The following is a 24,088-nucleotide window of genomic DNA, read 5'->3' on the forward strand; positions in this document are numbered from 1 at the left end:
CCACTAAATCTTGCATTTAATGAATCACCTAGTACCGGTAACAGAACTAGCACTTTCTGTCCAGAAACAAAACTGTGAGCTGTTGCTTTCTTGTCTGCCTTCATTTCTATTACTTTCTGTGCCATCTTTAAATGTTCCCTAGCCAACTCACATGCTCTGTTCAACCTTTCCCTGAAATTTGATATGTAATCCAGGAGAGTAGTTTCTGAATTTTGACCCACCAATTTCTCATGAATCAATTTCAGTGGTGCACTTACCTCATGACCACAAACAAGTTCAAAGGGGCTAAAACCAGTCAATACATTAGGAGCGTCTCTAATAGCAAACAACAAGAATGGAATTCCTCTATCCCAACCCTGTAGATAATCCTGACAGTACGCTGTTATCATAGTTTTTAAAGTTTGATGCCATCTTTCCAAAGCCCCTTGTGACTCCAAGTGATAAGCTGTTGACTTAACCATTTTATCCCCAACTCTTCATTACTTAAACAGCTGTGGCATGAAATTTGACCCCCGATCTGACTGTATTTCCTTAGGTAAATAATATCTTGTAAAAATTGAGTTAATTCCTCCACAATCTTTTTGGTTATAATATTTCTTAAAGGTATCGCTTCTGGAAACCTGGTAGACACATCCATTATTGTCAGTAAGTGCTGATCTCCACTTTCAGTCTTAGGGAAGGGTCCTACACAATCAATCATGACCCTGGTAAAATTTTCTTTAAATGCTGGTATTGGGATTAAAAGTGCTGTCTTAATCAATGCTTGTGGTTTCCCTATTCCCTGACATGTGTGACATGTTCTACATAATTTGACCACATCCCTATGCAATCCTTGCCAAAAAAAAGCCCTCTGTATCTTTTCCTGTGTTTTCCTAATTACTAAATGTCCCACCCATTGGAATTTCATGAGCAATCCTCAGCATCTCATTTTTATACCCAACTGGGATGACAATCTGATGCACCTCCCACCAGCTTTCATTTTCTGAGACATGATCCGGCCTCCATTTTCTCATTAAAATATCACTCTTAAGGTAATAACATAATGGAATACATATTGCTTCTGTTTCGGAGTAAGCTGCCTGATATAACTGTTTAAATTGCAAATTATTCTTCTGTAACCCCACTAACCTCCTTGAGTTAAGCACTTCAGTTAAATTGTACTGTAGTCTTTCCTCCTGAACAATGTAATCAAACACAATGCCAGCTAATTGGATGTCGACACCTTTTTCTTGCATTTGAACTGTCTACCCTTCTTGTTTTTCTTGTTTCAATCTATGATCCTGTGATCTCATTGCCGCACAATCTGGAAACAATCCAGGATGCTTTCTCTGTAACACCTCTGTCGAAACCACTTCTATAGGTTGCTCAACTGCCATAGGCATAACCCATATCTGTGACCCAGCTAAGGATTGACTTGCACCTGTGTCTCTTAAAATTTTAGCATCTTTACTGACTCCACCCTGTTCACATACAAAGTCTTTAAACATTTCTGCAATTTGCCCCTCAAAATTCTCTTGCGTAAGTTGTGAACACATTCCCACTTCTCTACCTATCACTGATTCTTCCAATTTTACCTGTACACACACCATTGGTTTTTCCTGTGCTTGAATCTCAGAACCCGCAGTACTTATATTTCTAGAGTTTTTCTGCACCCCAATAATTCCAACAGATTTTCCCAGTAATTCCTAACACACTGACCTCGTACACCCCATTTTATGACAATGAAAACACCTCAATTTTTGAATGTCACTCCTACCCTCAGCACCTGCCTTTTTATTCTGAGAAAAAACTTCCTGGGAATTTCCAGCTACTCCTTCTCTTCCCTGACTACCCATCTTCCTTTCACCTTCCCACTTTCTATCCCTTTTGGATTTAAAGGGGTATTGGAAAAAAGGTTTAGCTCTTTGCACTAACTCATAATCTTCAATTATCTCTGCTGCTTGTCTTACCATTTGAGCCTCCTGTTCCTCCACTTGAGTTCTCACCACCGAAAGAATTGAATCTTTAAATTCTTCCAAAAGAATTATCTCTCTAAGAGCTGTATATGTTGTCTCTATTTTTAACGCCCGTATCCACCGATCAAAATTACTTTGTTTTACTCTCTCAAACTCAATATATGTTTGACCTAGGCTGTTTTCTCATATTCCTAAATTTCTGCCTGTATGCCTCAGGAACCAACTCATATGCACTCAAAATAGCCTTTTTTGCCACATCATAATTGACTGATACCTCTCCAGATAGTGAAGCATATACCTCATGCGCTCTACCCACTGACCTGGATTGCAACAACAATGTCCAGTACTCCTGTGGCCATTTCATCTGTTTAGCTATCTTCTCAAATGATATAAATAATGCATCAATATCTCTTTCCTCAAACTTTGGAAGAGCTTGTAGAAATTTAAACATCTCCCCACTGGGTTTCGGGTTAAAGGTTTTTTCTTCATCAGAACCCTGCTCAGAATCTGACATCTCTTTTTTAACTGCCAGCCTTTTAACTGCCATCTCTTTCCTTTGCCTCTCTTTCTTTATCATTCTCTCTTGCCTGAAATTCCAGTTCCAGCTTCCTTTCTTTCACCTGCCTTTCTGCTTGCTCCCTTTTAAATGTTCTTTCTCTTTACTTTGCTTCTAATTCAAGTTTTTTCAGTTCCTTTGCTTGTTCAAATTCGAGCGTCTTCATTTGTAACTGAAGTCTCACTACCTCCAGATGTTACTCACTAATATCAGGTATTACTTCCAATTCTAGATGCTGTACTATACCTTTAATTATACCTGCTTTCTTCACCCCTACAAGTAACTCTAATTTAACTTACATGCAAACTCTGTTAATTTATTCTTGGATACTTTTTGTAACCCAATCAGAGTTATATCTTCTACGTCCAGACAAGTCTTTGCAATTGCCAAAGCCATCTTGCAATCTCACCATTTATAAAAAAATCCTCACCAACTCCTGAATTCAAAGTGCTTCTCTTACTTGTAACCTTAAGATTCACCAATTCCAAACCAATCAAGGAATTACAAATATTATCCTGCCAAGAGCCCCCAATCATTATGACACAACAGTTGATAAAGGCTGATTTATTTAAATTCCAGGAAGAAACTTGAACAACTGTCATAACCTATATTTTCAATTGGTATGTTTTAGATGCAGCTCTGAATTCAAAAATAAGACCACCGAGCCTCAAGAGGTTTTTTTATATAAAACTAAATTAAACATTTATTAATTTAACAACAAATTAAACTCAAGCGCATGTCTACAAATTTCTATCATAATAACTTTTAAACAAATCCCCAAATTAATCACTCCCAGGTAAATCTCCATCAAGGCAACAGTAACCCATAGACTTTAAACAGACACTAGGCAAAGCACATTTGACCTTATGAATTCAAAATGAGGTTCCTTGAAATTTGGTTCCTTTGCAGACACAGTTGTAGGCTTACAGGCTGGTTAGATTTTAAATGCCCCTGACTTACACACACAAACTCCTTTCTGTTTATACCTAGCTTTTCCTTTGGGATTTGAATGTAAATTTTCCATTGTATCATTAGATGTTTAATTTACCTCTCCTGAAAATAATACCCTTTCATTCCACCAATTTTATTAGTAAGCAAAAAAAACCACATTGCTTAGCATCTTCTAGCTAGGTGCAAGATTTTATTCCCACTCATGAAAGCTTTATTCAACAAATGCAAATTTGCACTTTACCTTCTCCTCCTTATGTTTATCTAATTAACATCTCAAAACTACTATACATCAAAGCACCCAGACTAGCTGGCTTTAATCCAGTTAAGACACACACAGTCAAACACGTGGACCCAGACCCCACTACAATTCCATTTTAAAAATAATTTCCAATAACATTAATATCTCTTCATGACAGGGTCACCCATTTAAGACAGAGATGAGGAGGAATTTCTTCTCTCAAAGGGTAGTGAATCTGTGGAATTCTTTACAGCAGAGGGTGGTAGAGGCTGGGTCGTTAAATATATTCAAGGCTGAGAAAGACAGGTTTTTAATCAGTAAGGGATTCAAGGGTTAAGGGGAAAAGGCAGGAAAATGGAGTTGTGGATTATCAGATCAGCCATAATCTCATTGAATGGCAGAGCAGACTCAATGGGTCGAATGGCCTAGTTCTGCTCCTACATCTTATGGTTTTATGGTCTTATGGTCAATCAGTAGATAGTTCCAAGTACTTATGAATTTCTGGTTCCACACCCATGATTTGTATCCTTTCTTTTCAATTAAGAGTGTTAAGACTGTTTTCCCAATTATAATAAGGTATGATCTTCAAAGTGAAACACAAAACTTTCATATGGGTGTAAGGAGCTCTCTTTCCCTCAGTGATATTGTGTTCTAAGAAGGCTACATCTTGTGTTAAATATGGAGAGAAATGTCACCCCCTGAATTGGTTGATTAATTGTATTCTTGTGTTTAACAGGTTTGGTTACCCGGTTGAGATACCCAGTGTCTTCATGGAGAGAAACAGCTCCCTCAACAGCTGGTTTCAGTTACGGTAAGTAAGCTTGCTTTCTTTTGTGAACAAAGCAAAGACTGAGGAGGAGAGAGGGAGAGGTTTAGGGAAGGAGTTCCAGAGGATCCAGGTCGCTGAAGGCGCAGCCACCATTGATGGAGTGCTTAAAATTGGAGTTGCTGAATGTAGTATAAGGGTCTGATGCATATATGGTTAATGTCGGGCTGAGTACAGTACCACCCACATAGCGATGTAAGAAGACACATGACCCAGACCCAGGGTCAGTGTGGTGTTGAGTGGAGACGTGTATAGACCCAAGCATGGAGACAGTTCCTAGCTTCTACCCTTTGCTGTACTGGTGTAAATAGTTCCAGCAGTTAATAAAGACTTACAGTTAACCTATGGAAGACTACAGAAACTTCTTTGAGACATACCGTTCTGTAACCAACACCTTCCCAACCTCACTAAAAAGCAGAGGCAATCAAAATGCTGGAAGACTGAGAAAAATCCACAAAGCATTCTGACCTGAAAAGAGGCTCCTAAAGAAGCAGAGGCACAGAGGAAAAATCATCAGAAAATGCTCTATAGAAAGAGCTGGAAGCTGAAGGCAGAGATTTTTACTGCAGCAGAAGACTGCATTGAATCTCCTTTGGAAGCCTAGCTTCAGACTGCAGAATTGACAGAACCTGCAAGGGTGAGATAAATCTTTTAAAATTCCAGGCTGCAGCAAGTGCTGTATGTAAGAAACCTGTCGCTAAAACCCGAGCCCCGAGTCGGACTCTGAACACCTGGCATCCGCACTCATCTGAAAGCAACAAGAGAATAAATTAATTAAACATTCCTGGAATGTTGTGGCTGCTCAGCTCAGTTTTAAAAAAAAATATATAAGCAGAACCTCCAATTAGACTGACTCAACAGTTTACAAAGTAAACAGCTGATCAAGAGAAGTTGACAGGCAGCCGAACTGGGCAGCCATTGTTAACTATTCTTTTTCAAGGAAAGCGCCATCGCCATTTGCAGAGCCCGGCAAAACTGGCAAAGGAAAGAAATCCCTTTGTGTCTGAGTGGACAACGCTGTATCTTAACACACAGACAAAGCTTCAGAGAAAGTTTTTTAAAAACTGAAGGCAGAGCAAAAAACTGCTTTCAGATTGAGTTCAAAAGCTCAGGGGAGCAAACTGTTGGTCAAAGCCATTAGTTTTGAAGACTACGCACAGGTAATAAGTTTAAAAAGAAACAGCCCCTGTCAGCACAATGGGTGCCTGCTGAAATCCAACAATTGCAGGAAGCAGAGCAGCGAGAGAAAAAAACGATTACTGCACAAACATTCTTAAAAGGGCAATGGCATTTAAAACTGGAGCTGCAAAAAATATTAAATGACCACGGATCACAATTGCACATTTTCAAGTCAATTTGGACTCTTACAAGGCCCAGACCAATCGCAAAATTAGGGTCTCTAGAGGAAAGCATTCTTAAGATACGCTTCAGGTTTGAAGAAAAGTTCAGAAGGAGAGCACGTGAACACGCTGCTTTGTGTGTTAGGCCTGATTGCAGATGACATCATTGTATGACAGGGAATTAATAAATCATCCACAAAATTCAAAGAGGTATTAAAATCATTCAACATTTATATCAATCTAAACAGCAATAAAACACTCAACAGAGATAAATTTGATGAGACAGTCCAACAGCCAGGAGAACCAGTCGATTCATTCATCAGTAATCTGTACAGGATGACAGAAGGTAATGAATACAGAGATTTAAAGTCTGAACACATCAGAGACAGAATAGTGGTAGGAGTAATAGATGATGCACCCTCTGACCTCCTACAAGGGAAGGAAGATCTAACCCTGGAAAAGACAGTTCAGATAGTTAGACAGTCAGAACGGTGAGCAGCACAGGACAATCTTAAGGGGAGAGAATAAAACATGGTGCAGAGGCCAATCCTTGTCAGGCCACAAAGACGCAGGGACGCTCTAGGTCAGGGAGAGCAACCATGCCAGTGCTGCAGAGCAAAGTGCCCTCACAGGCAAGATCAGTGTTCTGCAAGTGTGGCCCAATGTTTCCAATGCAACAGGGTTGGACACTATGGCAAACTGTACAAGACAAGTACTCTGAAACGCACGGAAAGCCCTAAGGTGATCCATGAAGTCAAGACAGCAAACCCAGAAGACACACAGCCATACTTTTAGGGTGAGGTCAATGATCTTGCTTTCTCAATTTGGAATGTGGACATTTCTGTCAATGGTCATCTAACAAATTTTAAATTAGGTGCAGGAGCCAGTCTAACAAAGAACCATGGCTGAAAGATCTCTGGCTTTGAACAAAGGACACACTGCTTTATGGGCCTGGAGGAATCTGTCTTCCAATCATTGATATGAGTCTGGAACCACTGAGCAATGGCGGCAAACAGATTTTCGAGCTGATGTATGTCACCTGTAACCAGCCTTCCTCTCTCCTGAGCAGGGATATCTGGGTAGCTTGGATCTCCTCAAGATGGCAGATGTTGTCAAGGCAACCATTGTCGTTAACCAAACAGAACTGCATGTTCCCGAGTGCTCACACAAAAAAGATTATCGTGGCTGGGACTTCAGCTCTGAACTGTTTTCTCCTTTTGCAGAGCAGCTTTGTCCATCCTTCTTACAGGTCCTGGAAGACCCTTGATGGTCAGACCAGCCAGCGCCCCCCAGGAGGTAATCACGCCACCTCCAATGGAAGAGGTGAAAGAGAGTGATCAGCAGCCTGAGAAGCCTCTACGTCTGGCCCCCAACGACAGTACAGAAGGTCAACTCTGCAACCTCTGCAAATGCTGCAACTCCCAGCCAGCATGTGAAAGCCACAAGGGACACTGGAACCTGGTAGCAGCCATCCATGGCCAACAATGAAAAGTAAAGGTGACCGTACTACTAAACATTCTTCTCGCCACAGGAGTGCTCTTCCTTAGCCATAGAGAACATCGAGATGACCCACACGATGACGGAAAAAGTGCAAGAAGCAACAGGGAGATGAACACAATTTTTGTCCATCTCGCAAGAAATGAGTTAGAGTAGCAGCAACACCCTACCACTGCAACAGCCAAACTGACCAAGTGTGGATCAACATGAAAGGAATGGCAGAAAAGAATGAAAGTATACCTAGATATCAGCTCAACCTCCAGACCAACAACAAGGACCAGCAACGACAAAGTCTACCGCTCCTCCGACAGAACTGCGAACAAGATATGGAAGTGTTATAAGGCCTCCAGACTGCCTGAACTTGTAAATTCAAAAACCCTTGGTGGGGGGGGAGATAGGAGAGTGATAATATAGTAATAGCGCTAATTTAGTAATGGTGATAATGTAGTAACATCAATGTAACTGTATGGGACTGATAAAAATGTAAGACGTGAAGTAAACTAGAATAATTCCAAATGCATTGGATAAAGACTTGGAGTTGGGGTGTAGTATAAGGGTCTGGCATATATAGGGTTAAGGTGGGATTAAGTACAGTTCCACCCACACAGCGATGTAAGAAGGCACATGACCCACACCCAGCGGTCAGTGTGGTGTTGAGCAGAGACCTATGTAGGCCCAAGCATGGAGACAGCTCTTAGCTTGTACCCTTCACTCTACGGCAGGACTATTAGTGCAGCAGGAGCAGGTGATCAGCAGGCCGGGGAATGAATCCACAACCATGATCAGCCCCCAACTTGTGATTTCACGCAGGCTGCCCAATTAACAGCTGAAAGGCTCAGCACTGGGTGGGGGTAGGAAGAGGCTGAGGGCTGAAGTTAATGCGGGAGTGGGGGAGCGCTGAATGAAAGCTCCCTGAAGGCAGAGGGTCGCCTCAAGGAGCTGAAGAATTCAAATGTCGAAAAAAAAGATTTTACAAACCTGGAAAAAATGTCCATGTATCAGAATCCGTCACCGCAACATAGAGCAGATGAAAATTCTGTGCAAACACTTTTACTTTTCTTTAAATTAATATCGAAAACCTCATCCCGCCCTTGGATGAGGCTCCCTCAGAAAGGCAGAGGCTGTCTGGCCAATTCACCCGCCCGCCAACTGTAACATTGGAGGGGCAGCGAAAAATGATTGTCAATTAACACTTTAGTGGCCTTAATAGGCCTCTTTATTGTCGGCGGGCGAGCTGCCGAATCTCGCCAGCGCCTGCTGAACGAAATATCGCACGAGTGCGCGATGATGTCGGGATGCTCACCCAATGTCATCTTGCGCCAATACATGCTTGAGCGTGTCAGGCACACACCCGCACACCGAGCAAAACATTCTGCCCTACTTGTGTAAATGGGTCGAATAGTTAATAAAGACTTACAGCTAACCTATGACTTCTTCAACTGAACACCCTCCTAACATTGAAGAAGCCAGAGTTGATGAATGCAGAGACCACTTGGGTTGGAAGAGGTTACAGAAGTAGGAAAGAAGGGAGCTATGGAGGAACTTAAAAACAAGGACAGGAGTTTTAAAATTGAGATGTTGCTGGGCCGGGAATCAATGCAGGTCAGTAAGCACAGAGCAATGGTCGAACAGGACTTGATGTGAGTTAGGGCAAGGGCAGCAGAGTCTTGGAAATGCTGAAGTTTACAGGATGCTGTCCAAGTGCACATTGGAATAGTCAAGCCTAGACAAAGATGTGGATGAGGGTTTCGGCAGTAGATGAGGCAGGCGCTGTTACAGATACTACTGCAAAGGCATTTTAGTGAAAAATGGAAAGAAATGCAGAAGATGGCTCGATCTGAAGATGTGGCTTTGACGTTTTCTCTGGTGTCAAACAGGGACCTGGGAGATCGCAGCCACCTCACTGACCTTTATTGAGGAGGTAGGCAGTGGTCAGTTTGGCATCGTGCACATGGGTTACTGGAAAAACAAGTACCAAGTGGCCATCAAAATGATACGTGAAGGAGCCATGTCTGAGGAAGACTTTATCGAGGAGGCTCAAATCATGATGTAAGTCAATTTAACTGATAACAGGACGGTTCAATCTCTTCTTGTGCTGACAGAGGGGTGTGGATCCCCCAGAGGATGAATAGAAAGAGAAAAAGAGAGAGAATGTGCAGATTGGATATTAACGCTGGAGAAGTGTTGTCAGATCTTGTCATGGGATTTAACACAACAGGTTCCCCGTCAGTTGCCCAAATGGGGACAATTACTGCTCAGTCTGCATTTTATTATCTGTTGTTGGGATACTAAATGAACAGCAGACCCTTTGTGGCAGCAATCTGACCTTTTCACCTCCAAGCTTTCTCTTTCCTCTCCTCTTTTGCTGCGTCCAGTCCTCCCCCTACTCCTCATGTGTCCAGTTCTGTTGAAGGGTCCAAATCTAGAATCCCTAATGGTTTCTGATCATTTGGTTTCCAGCTAATCATGTCTCATATATTGGGACACATCGGGCTGACTTTTCTGTGCCCCTGGCAGGTGGGTTTCCCATGGGGGGGAGTGGGGGGGTGGCACACAAAATAGGGTGGGTGCCCATCCCACCACCTTCCCGCCCACCCGCCAGCTCACCCCCATAATATGGGAGGGGGTTGGGTGATGGGCGCTGAAATCAATAGCTGGCCCGCGATATTTAAATGAGTAGTCGAGGGTCAATTAGGCTGTCCGGCACCTTCCCAGCGTTATTCAGCCCATCGAGCTTACAGCACAGAAACAGGGCATTTGGCACAACTGATCCACGCTGGTGTTTATGCTGCACATGAGATTCTCCCACCCTTAGGGGTTATTATGGGGGTGGGGGTGGGGGTGGGGGAGAGGTGGGTGGACAATCAGCTTCCCCCCCCACTGTTGGCATGGAGCCTACCTGCTGCGGGCAGGCTAAGCAGAGGCCAAGTGGGACTTCCACCCCTCACCAGGCCCTCATTAACGATCTCTTGGCACTGCCGGGACTGAAAGAGGAGGAGGAGGAGGAGGAGGAGGAGGAAGGCTGATGGATCCCGGAGACAGGTGAGTACGGGGTCTTGGGCAGGGAGGGTTTGGGTAGGTCAGGCAGGGTGGAGGGGATGGGTTTGAAGTTGAGGACGGGCAGGAAGAAAGGGAGAGTTCTACCTTTGGGGTGGGGGAGGGGGGGGTGGTGGTGGGGTGGGGGTTACACCTTGATCCGAAAAGGATAGAAGCACTCCTTCCTTCCCACCCTTTGAAGAAATTATTTTAAAAATCAGGCTGCCCACTCCCGCCTGATTTATGGCATGGGCAGTGTATCTTCAGGGTCAATTGGCTTTGTAACAAGCCTAATTGACCCTTGATTATCTATTTGAATATGGCTGGCAGGCTGCTCATTTTAGTGCCCGTCCAGCCCCTTGTTATGGGGATGAGCTCGGGGGGGTTGGGTGGGAAGGTGGTGGGATGGGCACCCGCCATACTTTGCATGCTCCCCCATTGAAAACACACTCGACGGGGGGGGGGGGCACATAAAATGCAGCCCTTAATTTCTTCATCTCACCCTTTCAGCATATCCTTCGATTCCTTTCTCCCTCATGCGCTTATCTATAATACGATCTAAATGGTACAATTCTAAAGGGGTTGCAGGAACAGAGGGAACTGGGGTGCATGTGCACAAATCATTGTAGGTAGCAGCAAAATAGCGCGGATGCTGGAGATCTGAAATAAGAACAGAAAATGCTGGAAAATCTCAGCAGGTCTGGCAGCATCTGTGGAGAGAGAAACAGAGTTAACGTTTCCACTCCAATATTACTTTCTGTTCTGAAGAAGAGCCATATTGGACTCAAAACATTAACCCTGGCCTGGATTTTCTCTCCGCCATGGTGAAAATCCAGGAAATGACTGAAATTTCTAAGTCCTGCCCCCCGAACCCGGCATTTCCCATCTTCACGGGGACGGGACTGGAGTCCGGCCGGAGTTTGGGCATGTGCGATTCACAGAGGCAGCTGGTCATTTAAATCACCAGCTGCCTCTGCTGAAGGGGGAGTTTGGAAGAATGGGAGCATGGAGTCCGGAATGTGCAGATTAGGACAGGTAAGAGGATGCCTGAGGATTCTTATGGATAGCCAGGCAGAGAGTAAGGTATCCCTTTGGATAGGGTCCCAGGACACCTTTGGGAGACATAAGACACCCTTTGGGAGAGTTGAGGCACTCTTTGGAATTGTTAAAAGTGAACATGATTGTGCATTTTTTTACGCACAAGCTCATTGGAACTGTTATGCTGTAAAAGAGATATCCAGCTGTCCAGGAACTGTCCAGCTGTCAAGGAAATGTTAAGGAGCTGACCATCTGTCAAATCTGTCAAAGGTCTTCAGGAAGTGTCAAAGCTTTCAAAGAACTGTCCAATAATGCTAGGTGAATTGGCATAGAGGGGTTAAGGGCAAAGTGTGGCAGGGCATGGGTTGGCATGAGCTGGCACTGATTTGGCATGGGGTATGGGGCAATGGGAGTAGAATAGAAGAGTATTAAGTTGGCATGGGGTGGGAGGAGCCATTGGGGTGAGTAGAGGGGCATTAAGTTGGCATAAAGGTGTGAGGGGCCATGGGAGGATGGGTTGAGGGTAACTAAGTTGGCAGGAGTGTGGGGCCCATGGGGCATGGGGTGTAGCATGGGTTGGCATAGATTGGCATGGATGGGATATAAGGAGTGTATGGAGGGTTTGTTGGGGGGTGAGGTTTGGAGGGATGTTTGTTGTTTTAATATTACACCACCACCACCACCACCACCATCACCCCCCTCTGAAAATTCCACCTGGAAGTGGCCATTTTTAGAGGCTGGGTTCTCCAAGCTGGGAAATCTCCCCAATCCTGCACTCCCAACATGGGGATGGAAATCTGGGCCCCTGTTCCTCTCTCCACTGATGCTGTCAGACCTGCTGAGTTTTTCTAGCACTTTCTGCTTTTATTATTGAAGGTGGCAGAGCAGTTTGAGGAAATGGTTAAAAGGGCAGACGGAACCCTGGGCTTTAGAAATAGGGGCAGCGAGAACAAAAGCAAGAAACTTTTGATGAACCTTTATAAAACTCTGGTTCAACCTCAACTGGAGGAAGGATGTGAAGGCTTTAGAGAATGTGCAGAAAAGATTTATGTGAATAGTTCCAAGGGTGAAGATGAAGAACATCAGTTATGTAGAAGGATTGCCCCATTTCAACCCTCATTTTCCAATGAGTACGTGCCCCTTATTCTCCCTTTTTTAAACTCATTCATGAGATGTGGGAGTTGCTGGCAAGGTCAGCATTTATTGCCCCGCCCTAATTGTCCTCGAAAAGGTGACAGTGAGTCACCTGCTTAAATAGACCTGTTTGCTAGGCCATTTCAGAGAGCAGTTAAAGTGAACCACATTGCTGTGGGTCTGTAGGCCAGACCAGGAAAGGTCAGCAGATTTTCTTCCCTGAAGGAATTAGTGAGTCAAATGGAATTTTTAAACAACTGGTAGTTTCATGGTCACAATTACTGAGATTAGCATTTTTTCCAGATGCAATGAAACAAATTCAAGTACCCTAGGTTCTGTAGTGGGATTTGAAATCATGCCCCTGGACCTCTGGAATACCAGTCCAGTAACAGTATCACCATTGGCCCATTCCCCATACTATTCCTCCCACTTAGCTTTTTTGCAGTAAATTTGCCAAAAGCCTAGTCTTTCTAAAGTTTAACACCTTCCTGTATTTTTGTCCCAGTTCCCCTCTCTATTAACTCCCTCACATTTCTACCATTCCCAGTGCCTGAAACATGCCCAATACCTATGAAGGTTCAGTGAGAGAGATGACTGTCGACATTCAGGAGTGGCAGAAGAGAATGGTGCTTTCATCTGAAGCTCCTCCCCCGCTAACACTTCTTGTGTTTCCAAGCAGAAATTGTGTACAGCTGGAGTAAAACTATTGAATAACCATGAATAGAGTACAGAAAGGATCTGAGAGGCAGAGAGAGAGAGCAAGGCTGATGTAGTGTCAGATAGCGAGAGACCAAGCGAGAGATGAACAGGCAGAGCTGGTGACAGAGAGAGAGGTAATCGGAAACAGGCAGAAACAAGGTAAAAGTTGAGAGTGAGACACAGGTGAAAAGACTGACAAAAAGTTATGAACAGAGAGACAGGCAGATGTAGACAGGTAAACAGAGTGGGGAGAGAGAGAAAGAAAGTGAGAGAGGTGGGAAGAGAGGGTCCGGTGCGGACACAGAAAGAGACAGTGAGAAATGAATAGATCAAGAAGGACAGAGAGAATATGATAGACAAGGTCTGAGAGATGTTACATGCACTGATTGGTTTACTCTTCCTTTGGTTTACAATATCTCCTGGGTTTGTCAATGATTCCTGAGTTACCTTTCAGTCCCAGCACATTCTCCTTTAATTCATGTCCAAAAATTTGCTTGAGGGTTGTGAAAAACAAATTTAGGAAATCAGCAAAAAGCATCATTTTGCATACAGGGAGCTGAAGAGCTAGAATGGGATGACCTAATGACAGCTGTGAGGTTGACTTCTTTAAGAAGCAGCCAGACAATATAATGGGAAGACTGAGGTCTTCAAAGGATGAGACTGAGTAAAGACCAGGTCATATGTAAGTTATCTGACCTACCTTGGAAGGCTCAAAAGGGGGTAACACCAGCCAGGTACTGATTCAAGACCTGAGCTTGATCAGCAATTCAACGAAGTGAGGGAAAATCTCAGGAATGACATATGTTGTAGATTAAACTTAACAGGTTCTTGTTATGTTGAGCAAGATTGACATCAATGTTGATCTCAGGAGAAAAGATTCTGTTAACAAGGAGTGTTTGTGTAGCTGCTAGGTTTTATACCTTGAGTTCTGACTGCCATATAATGATGTAGGTGCCTGCATGCCATTGTAATGCAAAGGTGCTCAGCAGAGCAAGAGTTAATTTGGGACTGGAGAATAGCACCCCCATGGTATGATGTGTAGAGTCACATGGTAATAGATTGAGAGAACAGTCTAGAGAGCACACTCTGGTAGCAGCCTACCTGCATGGAGCAGCACCATGTATGACAGTAACCTAGGATCTGTAAATGGTTAAAGATTAACAATGATGGGTTCATGTTTAAACATACAAGTCTCAAGATCCCATAATTGAGACACCACAGCTGGAATGAACCCTTAATACAACATGGTGAGCAGCGGCAGTGATAATACAACATCATGAGCAGTGGTGGTTATATGAAAGGTGTAATTTTAAATGATGAACCCAGAACAGGACCCCATGGTATGAGAAACGAAAAACAGCTTAAGCTTGACCAGTGAGACATGCACCTATGAAGAAAAATTTAAGAAACAATTGAAGAAGCTTCACTACAGACTTAGAAGTTGAGGAATCCACCAGAGTGAGTGAAAGTCCATAGCAAGACCCTCGAGTGATGCAGAGTGAAAAAGAAAAAAGCCTGGTCAGATCATAAACTTGGGTGAGCACTGTTATGATGTGGCAGGTAATGTGTGTCAGGTGGACCAAATCCATAAACTTGACCATGCTATTACAATGGTTTTGCAATTTGTACTTATCATGAGATGTGTGCACTGAATTCAGAAGTAATGAGTCCACCAAGACATTTAGCGATCTTAAAAATTAAATTGAAATATTTATTAACAAAATAAAAGATTTGAGGCACATACATAAGACTACAATTACTTACTACTATAATAGCTCCTAAAATTCCTAATTAACCTGACTCCCAGTTACACACCCCCTTTAAGGTAACAGTCCAAAATATATTTTAGATTTAAAAATAAAACCAGCCTGTTAACCCAGTACCCACATGATAGTGGAATTCTAAATGGCTTTCTCCAACTTCAGTTACTGGACATAGCAGGCTTATGCACAAATGGCTGGAGGCTTCTTGAAGGCTGTTTCACACTCTCCTGTTAGATCTTACACAGCCCTCTCCTCACATAGCCTTTCATTCTCCTTTATATATGTGTCTCTCTCTTTAATATGTGAATTCCATCGGTACATGCATTTGAAAATAAGTGGCACTCCCAGGGCTCAGCATCCAGAGGGCAGCTGAAAGAGAGCTGCAGAGGCGGTCTACAGCCTCACCACAACACATGGTGACCAGGCTGAATTTAAAAAAAAACTGGCTAGCAGAGTAAAAAGAGAAACCTTCAGAGCACTGTGAAAAACAAGGAAAAAACCTGCAGAGTTTAAGAGAAAGGGAACCCTTTTCAGTCGGGTCCCTAGCCTCCTTTACAGAGGAACAAATTGCTGCTGTTTTAAAAGTTCCTGCACAGTTACAACACAGATTATGAGGACAACCCTTCCAAGCATTTTGTAAATGTGGAAATCCTAGTTTTAAAAGCACCATTAATTGAGAGTAAATAGGTTCAAACACACTCATTCTAAAATAAGGAAAGCAGATTTTGTCCCAAATGAAGGGATAGCCAAGCTTCAAGCCCAGTGCAGTACAAAGAGCTGGAACTCTCTGAACCTGGATTGATACATTTGTTGCAAAATTCAACACCTGCAAAACTTTTCTTGGAGCCAAAAATGATCCCAGCAACAAGAGTAAAAAAAAACAGAGGGAAGCCAACTATATCCCAGCATCTACAGCCTGAGTTAAAAAATATGGTTACTGCACTGACAGTCTTAAAGGGGCAAGAACTTTGTTTTATTCATTCATGGATTTTGGCTTCATTGGCTGGGCCAGCATTTATTGTCCATCCCTAGTTGCCTTTGAGAAGGTGGTGGTTAGCTGCCTTCTTGAACCGTTGCCGTCCACATGGTGTAGGTACACCCACAGTGCTGTTAGGAAGGGAGTTCCAGGATTTTGACTCAGTGACAGTGAAAGAATAGCGATATGTTTCCAGGTCAGGATGGTGAGTGACTTGGAAGGGAACTTCCAGGTGGTGGTATTCTCATCTATCTGCTGCCCTTGTCCTTCTAGATGGTAGTGGTTTTAGGTTTGGAGGGTACTATCTAAGGAGCCTTGGTGAATTCCTGCAGTGCATCTTGTAGATGGTATACTCTGCTGCTACTGTGCGTGGAGGGAGTGAATGTTTGTGGATTGCTGCCAATCAAGCAGATTGCTTTTTCCTGGATGGTGCCAAGCTTCTTGAGTGTTGTTGGAGCTGCATTCATCCAGGCAAGTGGGGAGTATTCCAAAATACTCCTGACTTGTGCCATGTAGATGGCGGACAGGCTTTGGGGAGTCAGGAGGTGAGTTACTTGTCACAGGATCCCTAGCCTCTGACCTATTTTTGTAGCCACAGTATTTATATGGTTTGTCCAGTTCAGTTTCTGGTCAATGGTAACCCACAGGATGTTGATAGTGGGGGATTCAGTGATGGTAATACCATTGAACATCAAGGGGCAATGGTTAGATTCTCTCTTGTTCGAGATGGTCATTGCCTGGCACTTGCGTGGTGTGAATGTTACTTGCCGCTTGTCAGCCCAAGCCTTGCTGCATTTGGACATGGACTGCTTCAGTATCTGAGGAGTCTTGAATGGTGCTGAACATTGTGCAATCATCAGCGAACATCCCCACTTCTGACCTCATGATGGAAGAAAGATAATTGATGAAGCAATTGAAGATGGTTGGCCCTAGGACACTACCCTGAAGAACTCCTGCAGTGATGTCCTGGAGCTGAGGTGACAGACCCCCCAACAACCACAATGATCTTCCTTTAGGCTAGATATGACTCCAACTAGCAGAGAGTTTTCCCCCTGATTCCCAACTGATTCCAATTTTGCTAGGGCTCCTTGATGCCATGCTCAGTCAAATGCAGCCTTGGTGTCAAGGGCAGTCACTCTCACCTCCCCCCAGGAGTTCAGCTCTTTTGTCCATGTTTGACCCAAGATGGAACATGGAGGAACCCAAACTGGGCATCAGTGAGCAGGTTATTGTTAAGCAAGTGCTGCTTGATAGCACTGTTGTTGACTCCTTCTATCACTTTACTGATGATCAAGAGTAGACTGATGGCTGGGTTGGATTTGTCCTGCTTTTTGTGTACAGGACATACTTGGGCAATTTTCCACATTGCCGGTTAGATGCCAGAGTTGTAGCTCTACTGGAACAGCTTGGCTAGGGGCGCGGCAAGTTTTGGAGAACAAGTCTTCAGTACTATTGCCGGAATATTGTCAGGGCCCATAGCCTTTGCACTATCCAGTGCCTTCAGCTGTTTCTTGATATCATGTGGAGTGAATTGAATTGGCTGAAGACTGACAAATGTGATGCTGGGGACCTCCAGAGGAGACTGAGATGGATCATCTACTCGGCACTTCTGGCTGAAGATTGTTGCGAATGCTTCAACCTTATTTTTTGCACTGATGTATTGGGCTCCCCCATCATTGAGGATGGAGATATTTGTGGAGCCTTCTCCTTCAGTGAGTTGTTCAATTGTCCACCACCATTCATGACTGGATGTGGCAGGACTGCAGAGCTTAGATCTGATCCGTTGGGATTGCTTAGCTCTGTATATCACTTGCTGCTTATGTTGTTTGGCATGCAAGTATTCCTGTATTTTAGCTTCGCCAGGTTGACACCTCATTTTTAGGTATGCCTGGTGCTGCTCCTGGCATGCCCTCCTGCACACTTCATTGAACCAGGGTTAATCCTCTGGTTTGATGGTAGAGTGGGGGATACGCCGGGCCATAAGGTTACAGATTGTGTCCGAGTACAATTTTGCTGCTGCTAATGACCCTTAAGCGCCTTATGGATGCCCAGTCTTGAGGTGCTAGATTTGTTCGAAACTTATCCCATTTAGCACAGTGATAGTGCCACACAAAATGATGGAGGGTATCCTCAATGTGAAGAAGGGACTTTGTCTCCACAATGACTGTGGAGTGGTCACTCCTACCAGTACTGCCATGGACAAATGTATCTGCGGCAGGGAGATTGGTGAGGATGAAGTCAAGTATGTTTTTCCCTCTTGTTGAGTCCCTCACCACCTGCTGCAGTCTCAGTCCAGCAGCTAAGTCCTTTAGGACTTGTCCAGCTTGGTCAGTAGTGGTGCTAATGAGCCACTCTTGGTGATGGACATTGAAGTGCCCCATCTAGAGTACATTCTGTGCCCTTGCCACCCTCAGTGCTATCTACAAGTGGTGTTCAATATGGAGGAGCACTGATTCATCAGCTGAGGGAGGGCGAAATGTGGTAATCAGCAGCAGGTTTCCTTGCCCATATTTGACCTGATTTCCATGAGACTTCATGGGGTCCACAGTTGATGTTAAGGACCCTCAGGGCAACTCCCTCCTGACTGTATACTACTGTGCCCCCACCTCTGCTGGGTCTGTCCTGTGGTGGGACCTGACATAACCAGGGATGGCAATGGTGCTGTCTGGGACATTATCTGCAAGATATGATTCCGTGAGGATGACTATGTCAGCTTGACTAGTCTGTGAGATAGCTCTCCCAATTTTGGCACCAGGCCCCAGACATTAGTAAGGAGGACTTTGGAGGGTCGAGAGTGCTGAGTTTGCCTTTGTCGTTTCTGGTACCTAGGTCGATGGTGAGTAGTCCACCTGGTTTCATTCAACTGAGTGGCTTGCTAGGCTATTTAAGAGTCAACCTCATTGCTGTGGGTCTCTAGTCACATGTAGGCCAGACCAGGTAAGGACGGCAGATTTCCTTCCCGAAAGGACATTAATGAACCAGATTGGTATTTATAACAATCGACAATGGTTTCATGGTTATTATCAGACTTTTAATTTCAGATTTTTCTGCCATGGTGGGATTTGAACCTGGGTCCCCAGAGCATTACCCTGGGTCTCTTTATTACTAGTTCAATGACATCACCACTATGCCATCACGTCCCCTCATTTAAAGCTGTATCTACAACAAAAAAGCAAACATCCATGGACAGAAAATTACAAGAGACCCCAGAGAGAGGGTAACTCCCAATAAAGCACCAAGGGAAACAAGAGACCCCAGAGAGAGGGCAACTCACAATAAAACACCAAGGGAAACAAGAGGCCCCAGAGAGGGCAACTCCCAATAAAGTACTGAGGGCAACAGCAGATCCCAGAGTGAGAGAGCCAAAAGACCCCAGAGTGAGGGACACAGATGGCAATGCAGAGTGAGCAGATGGCTGTACATGAAGGAAAGCTATCTGAGGTAACTCACAAGAGGCATAACATGCAAAACATAAATGATGCTGTTCTACAGGAAGGTGTTCACTGCAAAGCTGAACTGGAAAATTTGAAGTGCAAGATTCAAGCTGAGTATATGCCTTTGAAAATGTACAATTAGCTGAAGTTTTCAATGAGCCAAACTGTTCAAGATCTGAACAAACAAATTTCAGAGACAATACAAAGGTATCAGCAGAAAATAACAACCCACCATTCCGCAGTTGGTAAATCAAAGCAGAAGTTGGGAAAACAGCTGGGCAAAACAGCAGGCAAGAAAAGGTACACAATGAAGTTGCGACCCTGAAAGACTCCTTGAAGGATCAATATGTAGCCATGGAAAAACATGACAAGTTAAAAAGGATGTTCAATAGTACGTCCAGTAAAAGCTGCATTGGATCTATCAGTAGCAATGAAACAATACACTGAAGCCCAGAGTGAGTTGGCAAGAGGTCAACAGGAGATGAGTTGTTAATAAAGAGAAATGCAACTTGGAGGAGCGCAAAAAGTGAATTAAATGGAGATAACCAAGTACCAGAAACACAGAGTACTACTACCATTCCTCCAAACGTGACAGACTGAGATGTACAAGAACTGTCAAGCCTCAAGACCATCTGAATTTGTAAAGTCAGAGACCTGAGGTGGGGAAGAAGGGATAGTAAGTAAAGATTGTATTGCAACACTCCATTGGACGGGAAGAAAGTTTTCTTTGTAGAAGAATGGGGGATGTTGTATAACGTTGTTTGTATGTGCTTGCATGCCACTGTAATGTAAAAGTGCTCAGCAAAGCAAGGGTTAATGTAGGACTGGCGAATAGCACAGCCCATGGTATGATGTATGGAGTTACATGGTAATAGGCTAAAAGAATAGTCTAGAGAGAACACTCTGGAAGCAGCCTACCCGGATGGAACAGCACCATGCATGACAGTAACCTGGGATCTGTAAATAGCTAAAAGATTAATAATAAATGGTTCATATTTAAACATATAAGTCTTGAGATCTCATAATTGAGACATCACAGCTGGAATGAACCCACTGGTGAGCAGTGGCGGTGGTAATATAACACTGACTACTAAATTTTTTTCAGTTTTAATATTTTTTTGGTTAAATTTAGGCATCTTTGAGTTATTTTTAGCAAAAGAATTTAGTATCATACACCTGGGAAAGAGGCTACTTTTCCCATCATACCTGTGCCATCTCTTTGAAAGAGCTGTTGAATTTAGTCAACAGCCCAGCTTTTCCTCATAACTCTGTGGTGTGTTACAGTGCACTCAGGAAGTCCAAGCTGCTGTGGTGATACGCATTTTTCCATGCATGTTGTAGTCCGGAGCTATGGATAGTGATGGTAGAGGCTCCAAATTTCTTTCCATCACATGGCTGACCAGGAATCTCTCCCACTCTTAACCACCTGCTAATGGCGTGTGTTGGAAGGATTTACAGGTTGATATTCAACCTGTTTGGCTGTGCTATGAACGCACCTTCCATGGCCAACAAGTCCTTGGGTGGGACTTGAACCCAGAGCTTCTGGCTTAGAGGTCCACTGTGCCACAAGACCTATAACACTACAAATTGGTTCACTTTGATAGCACATTCCAGATTTTAACAAATCTCTGTGTGTAATAATTTCTCCTCATTTCCCCCCCCCCCCCCCCGCCCCCCAGTTCTTTTGTCAATTATTTTAACTCAACTACCTCTGCCTACTGATTCACTTGCTTAATATTATTGCTCTATTTTGTTAGCCTTGGCTCAGTGGGTAGCACTCTCACCTCTGACCTCTGAGTCAGAAGGATTTGCCAGTGCAGTACTGAGGGAGTGTTGCACTGTTGGAGGTGCCACCTTTTGGACGAAATGTTCAACTGAGATCCTGTCTGCCCTGTCCGGTGGATGCAAAAGATTGATGACACTATTCAAGGAAGTGATTTTCCTCACTGTCCTGGGGCCATTATTTATCTCTCAACCAACATCACTAAAAGACAGCTTCGTCTGGTCATTTCTCTCTTTGCTGTTTATGAGATCTTGCTGTGAGCTATAAGGATGCCATATTTCCTACATTACAACAGCAATCACACTTTAAAAAGTACTTCATTGGCTGTGTTGCACTTTGGGACATCCTGTAGTTGTGAAAGGCACTATATAAATGCAATTTTCTTTCTTTGTTGCTAGGAAGCTCTCTCATGAGAAGCTCGTGCAGTTATATGGCATCTGTACACAGGGTGGCCCTATCTACCTGGTCTTTGAGTATATGAAGTATGGCAGTCTGTCAGAGTACCTCAGGATCAATCGTGGGACTTTCAGCAAGGAAACCCTCCTGGGCATGTGCCAAGATGTGAGTGAGGGGATGACGTATCTGGAGAGCAACAAATTCATCCATCGGGACTTGGTAAAGATTTTTGTCTTTCTTAAATTAAAGTGCGATTTTTGTATTAAAGAGAACTGTTATTGTGCTAATGAGCTGTGCCATAGGAACATAGGAAATAGAATCAGGTGTAGGCCATTTGGCCCATTTCACCTGCCGCACCATTCAAACAGGTCATGGCTAATCATCTACCTCTACACCATTTTTCTTATTATCCCCATATCCATTGATGTCATTAGTCGAGAAGTCTATTGATTTCTGTTCTGAACATGCTCAATGATTGAGCTTCCACAGCCATCTGGGGTAGAGAATTCCAAAGATTCATCACCCTCTGAGTGAAGAAATTCCTCCTTATCTGAGTCTTAAATGGCTTTCCCGTATTCTGAGACTGTGTCCCCTAATTCTAGACTCACCAGCCAGGGGAAATATCCTATCCACATCTACCTTATCCAGAGCTTGTAAGAATTTTGTAAGTTTCAATAAGATCACCTCTCATTCTTCAAAACTCTAGAGAATACAGGCCCAGTTTCCTCGATCTCTCCTCATAAGACAATCCTGCCATCCCAGAGATTAGTCTGGTGAATCTCCGTTGCACTCTATCTATGGCAAGCACATCCTTCCTTAGATAAGGAGACCAAAATTGTAGATAATCCTCCAGGTGCAGTGTCGCCAAGGCTCTATACAATTGCAGCAAGACATGTTTACATCTATGGAGAAATTCCAGGTTTCACTTTTAGCTTAGCCTGAATTAGCCTGGCTCATCTGGTATACAAAGAATTAGGTACCTAGCATTGGCACCACCTCCTCAGGCTATAGGGAGGGGCAACAGTTATCCTGGGTTCCTGCCCCTGATCAAGTAACACCAGTGCTCATCCATGAGGGCAAGGTTTGATTATAATTCCTCCCAGAGTCCAATATCCTGCTGATAGTTACTCTCTGGGCTCCCATGTGGAGAATGGCTTATTGTAAAGGGACCAGTACCAGGAAGGGAAGGCATAGTGAAAGGAAACTTGAGAAGGTGGCAAAAGAACAAGAGGTAAGATGAGGAGCATTTTGCTTTTAGGCAGTGAGTTGTTGTGATCTGGATTGTGCTGCTGAAAGGCCAGTGGAAGCAAATTCAGTAGTGACATGCAAAAGGGAATTTGATAAATATTTGAAAAGGAGAAATGTTACTGCGCTATGGGCGAAGGGCAGTTGGGGAGTCATACAAATTGGATAGCCCTTTCAAAGAGCCAGCACGGGCATGATGGGCTGAATGACATCCTTCTGCACCGTAAGATTCTAAGAAGAGGATTGAGTATCTATGACCTTTTGCAAGGACTCAGTTATTGTTGCTTAGCCACAGTGGCTAGTGGATCCACGTGGGAATCTCTAATCCATGCTGTGACTGTGGATGAGAATTGTGCACTGGATTTAAATCAGGCTCCTTAATTTACAACATTAGAGCACTGTCGACTGCATGCCCCTCAGTTCACCTTTAAACATCAGTTAGTGATCAGTCGGTACCTTAGATGAACCTGTTTCCGGAATCCATTTCTAAGCACACTACAGGTGCTTCAGCAGAGCACTTCAGCCAGTTCCTCTGCTTCTTGTGTATAAGAAATTGAGGGGGGAGCTAATCAAGGTGTTAGACATGATCAAAAGATTGGGCGGAGTAGATCAGGAGGAATTCTATCCACTGCTGGGAGAATCCATAACAATATTAAAATTAAAGGCAGGCCATTGAGTGATGATGTCAGGAAGCCGTTCTCACAAAAAAAAGGTTGTGGAAGTCTCTCCCCTAAAAAGCTGTTGATGCTGGAAGTACATTAAAGCTTTCAAACTGGGATCAATAGATTTCTGTTGGGTAAAGGGCCTTCCTATTATTCTGAACATCCCCGTGCCCTGTTATCTTCTATCCTTTATCCGGGAATCACTCCCCCCAGTGCTTTAGGCTGGGATGTGGATGTTAGCAATGTTGGGGTGGGGGAAGGGAACTGGAATCAAGAAACGATCTTTTGTTGCTCCTGAAGCTGTACATTGTCCATTGCTGCTCTCATTGGATCAGATGTAACATCTCACTTTGCAATTTTCTTGCAGGCAGCAAGGAACTGTTTGGTAGGAGACTCGCTCTCAGTTAAAGTATCGGATTTTGGAATGACAAGGTAATGATTTATCTGCTGATATGTGGCCTGTGCCTCTTGATTAGTAATTTTTTCCCCTCTTTCATGGGACGTGGGCATTTATTGCCCATCCCTAATTGACCCTGAACTGAGGAGGGCAATTAAGTGT

General features: G+C 43.8%; 1 protein-coding gene across 1 annotated transcript in view; it reads left to right on the forward strand.

The window, feature by feature from the left end:
* LOC121281047 (tyrosine-protein kinase ITK/TSK-like) overlaps nucleotides 1-24,088 on the forward strand; it is a 73,493-nt gene that overhangs the window by 40,394 nt on the left and 9,011 nt on the right. The window contains exons 11-14 of the mRNA XM_041193646.1: nucleotides 4,437-4,511; nucleotides 9,241-9,412; nucleotides 21,625-21,841; nucleotides 23,897-23,961. Of these exons, the coding sequence (XP_041049580.1) occupies nucleotides 4,437-4,511; nucleotides 9,241-9,412; nucleotides 21,625-21,841; nucleotides 23,897-23,961 (529 nt within the window). The remainder of the gene's footprint in view (nucleotides 1-4,436; nucleotides 4,512-9,240; nucleotides 9,413-21,624; nucleotides 21,842-23,896; nucleotides 23,962-24,088) is intronic.

This window comes from Carcharodon carcharias, chromosome 8 (genome assembly GCF_017639515.1).
Source record: "Carcharodon carcharias isolate sCarCar2 chromosome 8, sCarCar2.pri, whole genome shotgun sequence".
Lineage (NCBI taxonomy): Eukaryota > Metazoa > Chordata > Chondrichthyes > Lamniformes > Lamnidae > Carcharodon > Carcharodon carcharias.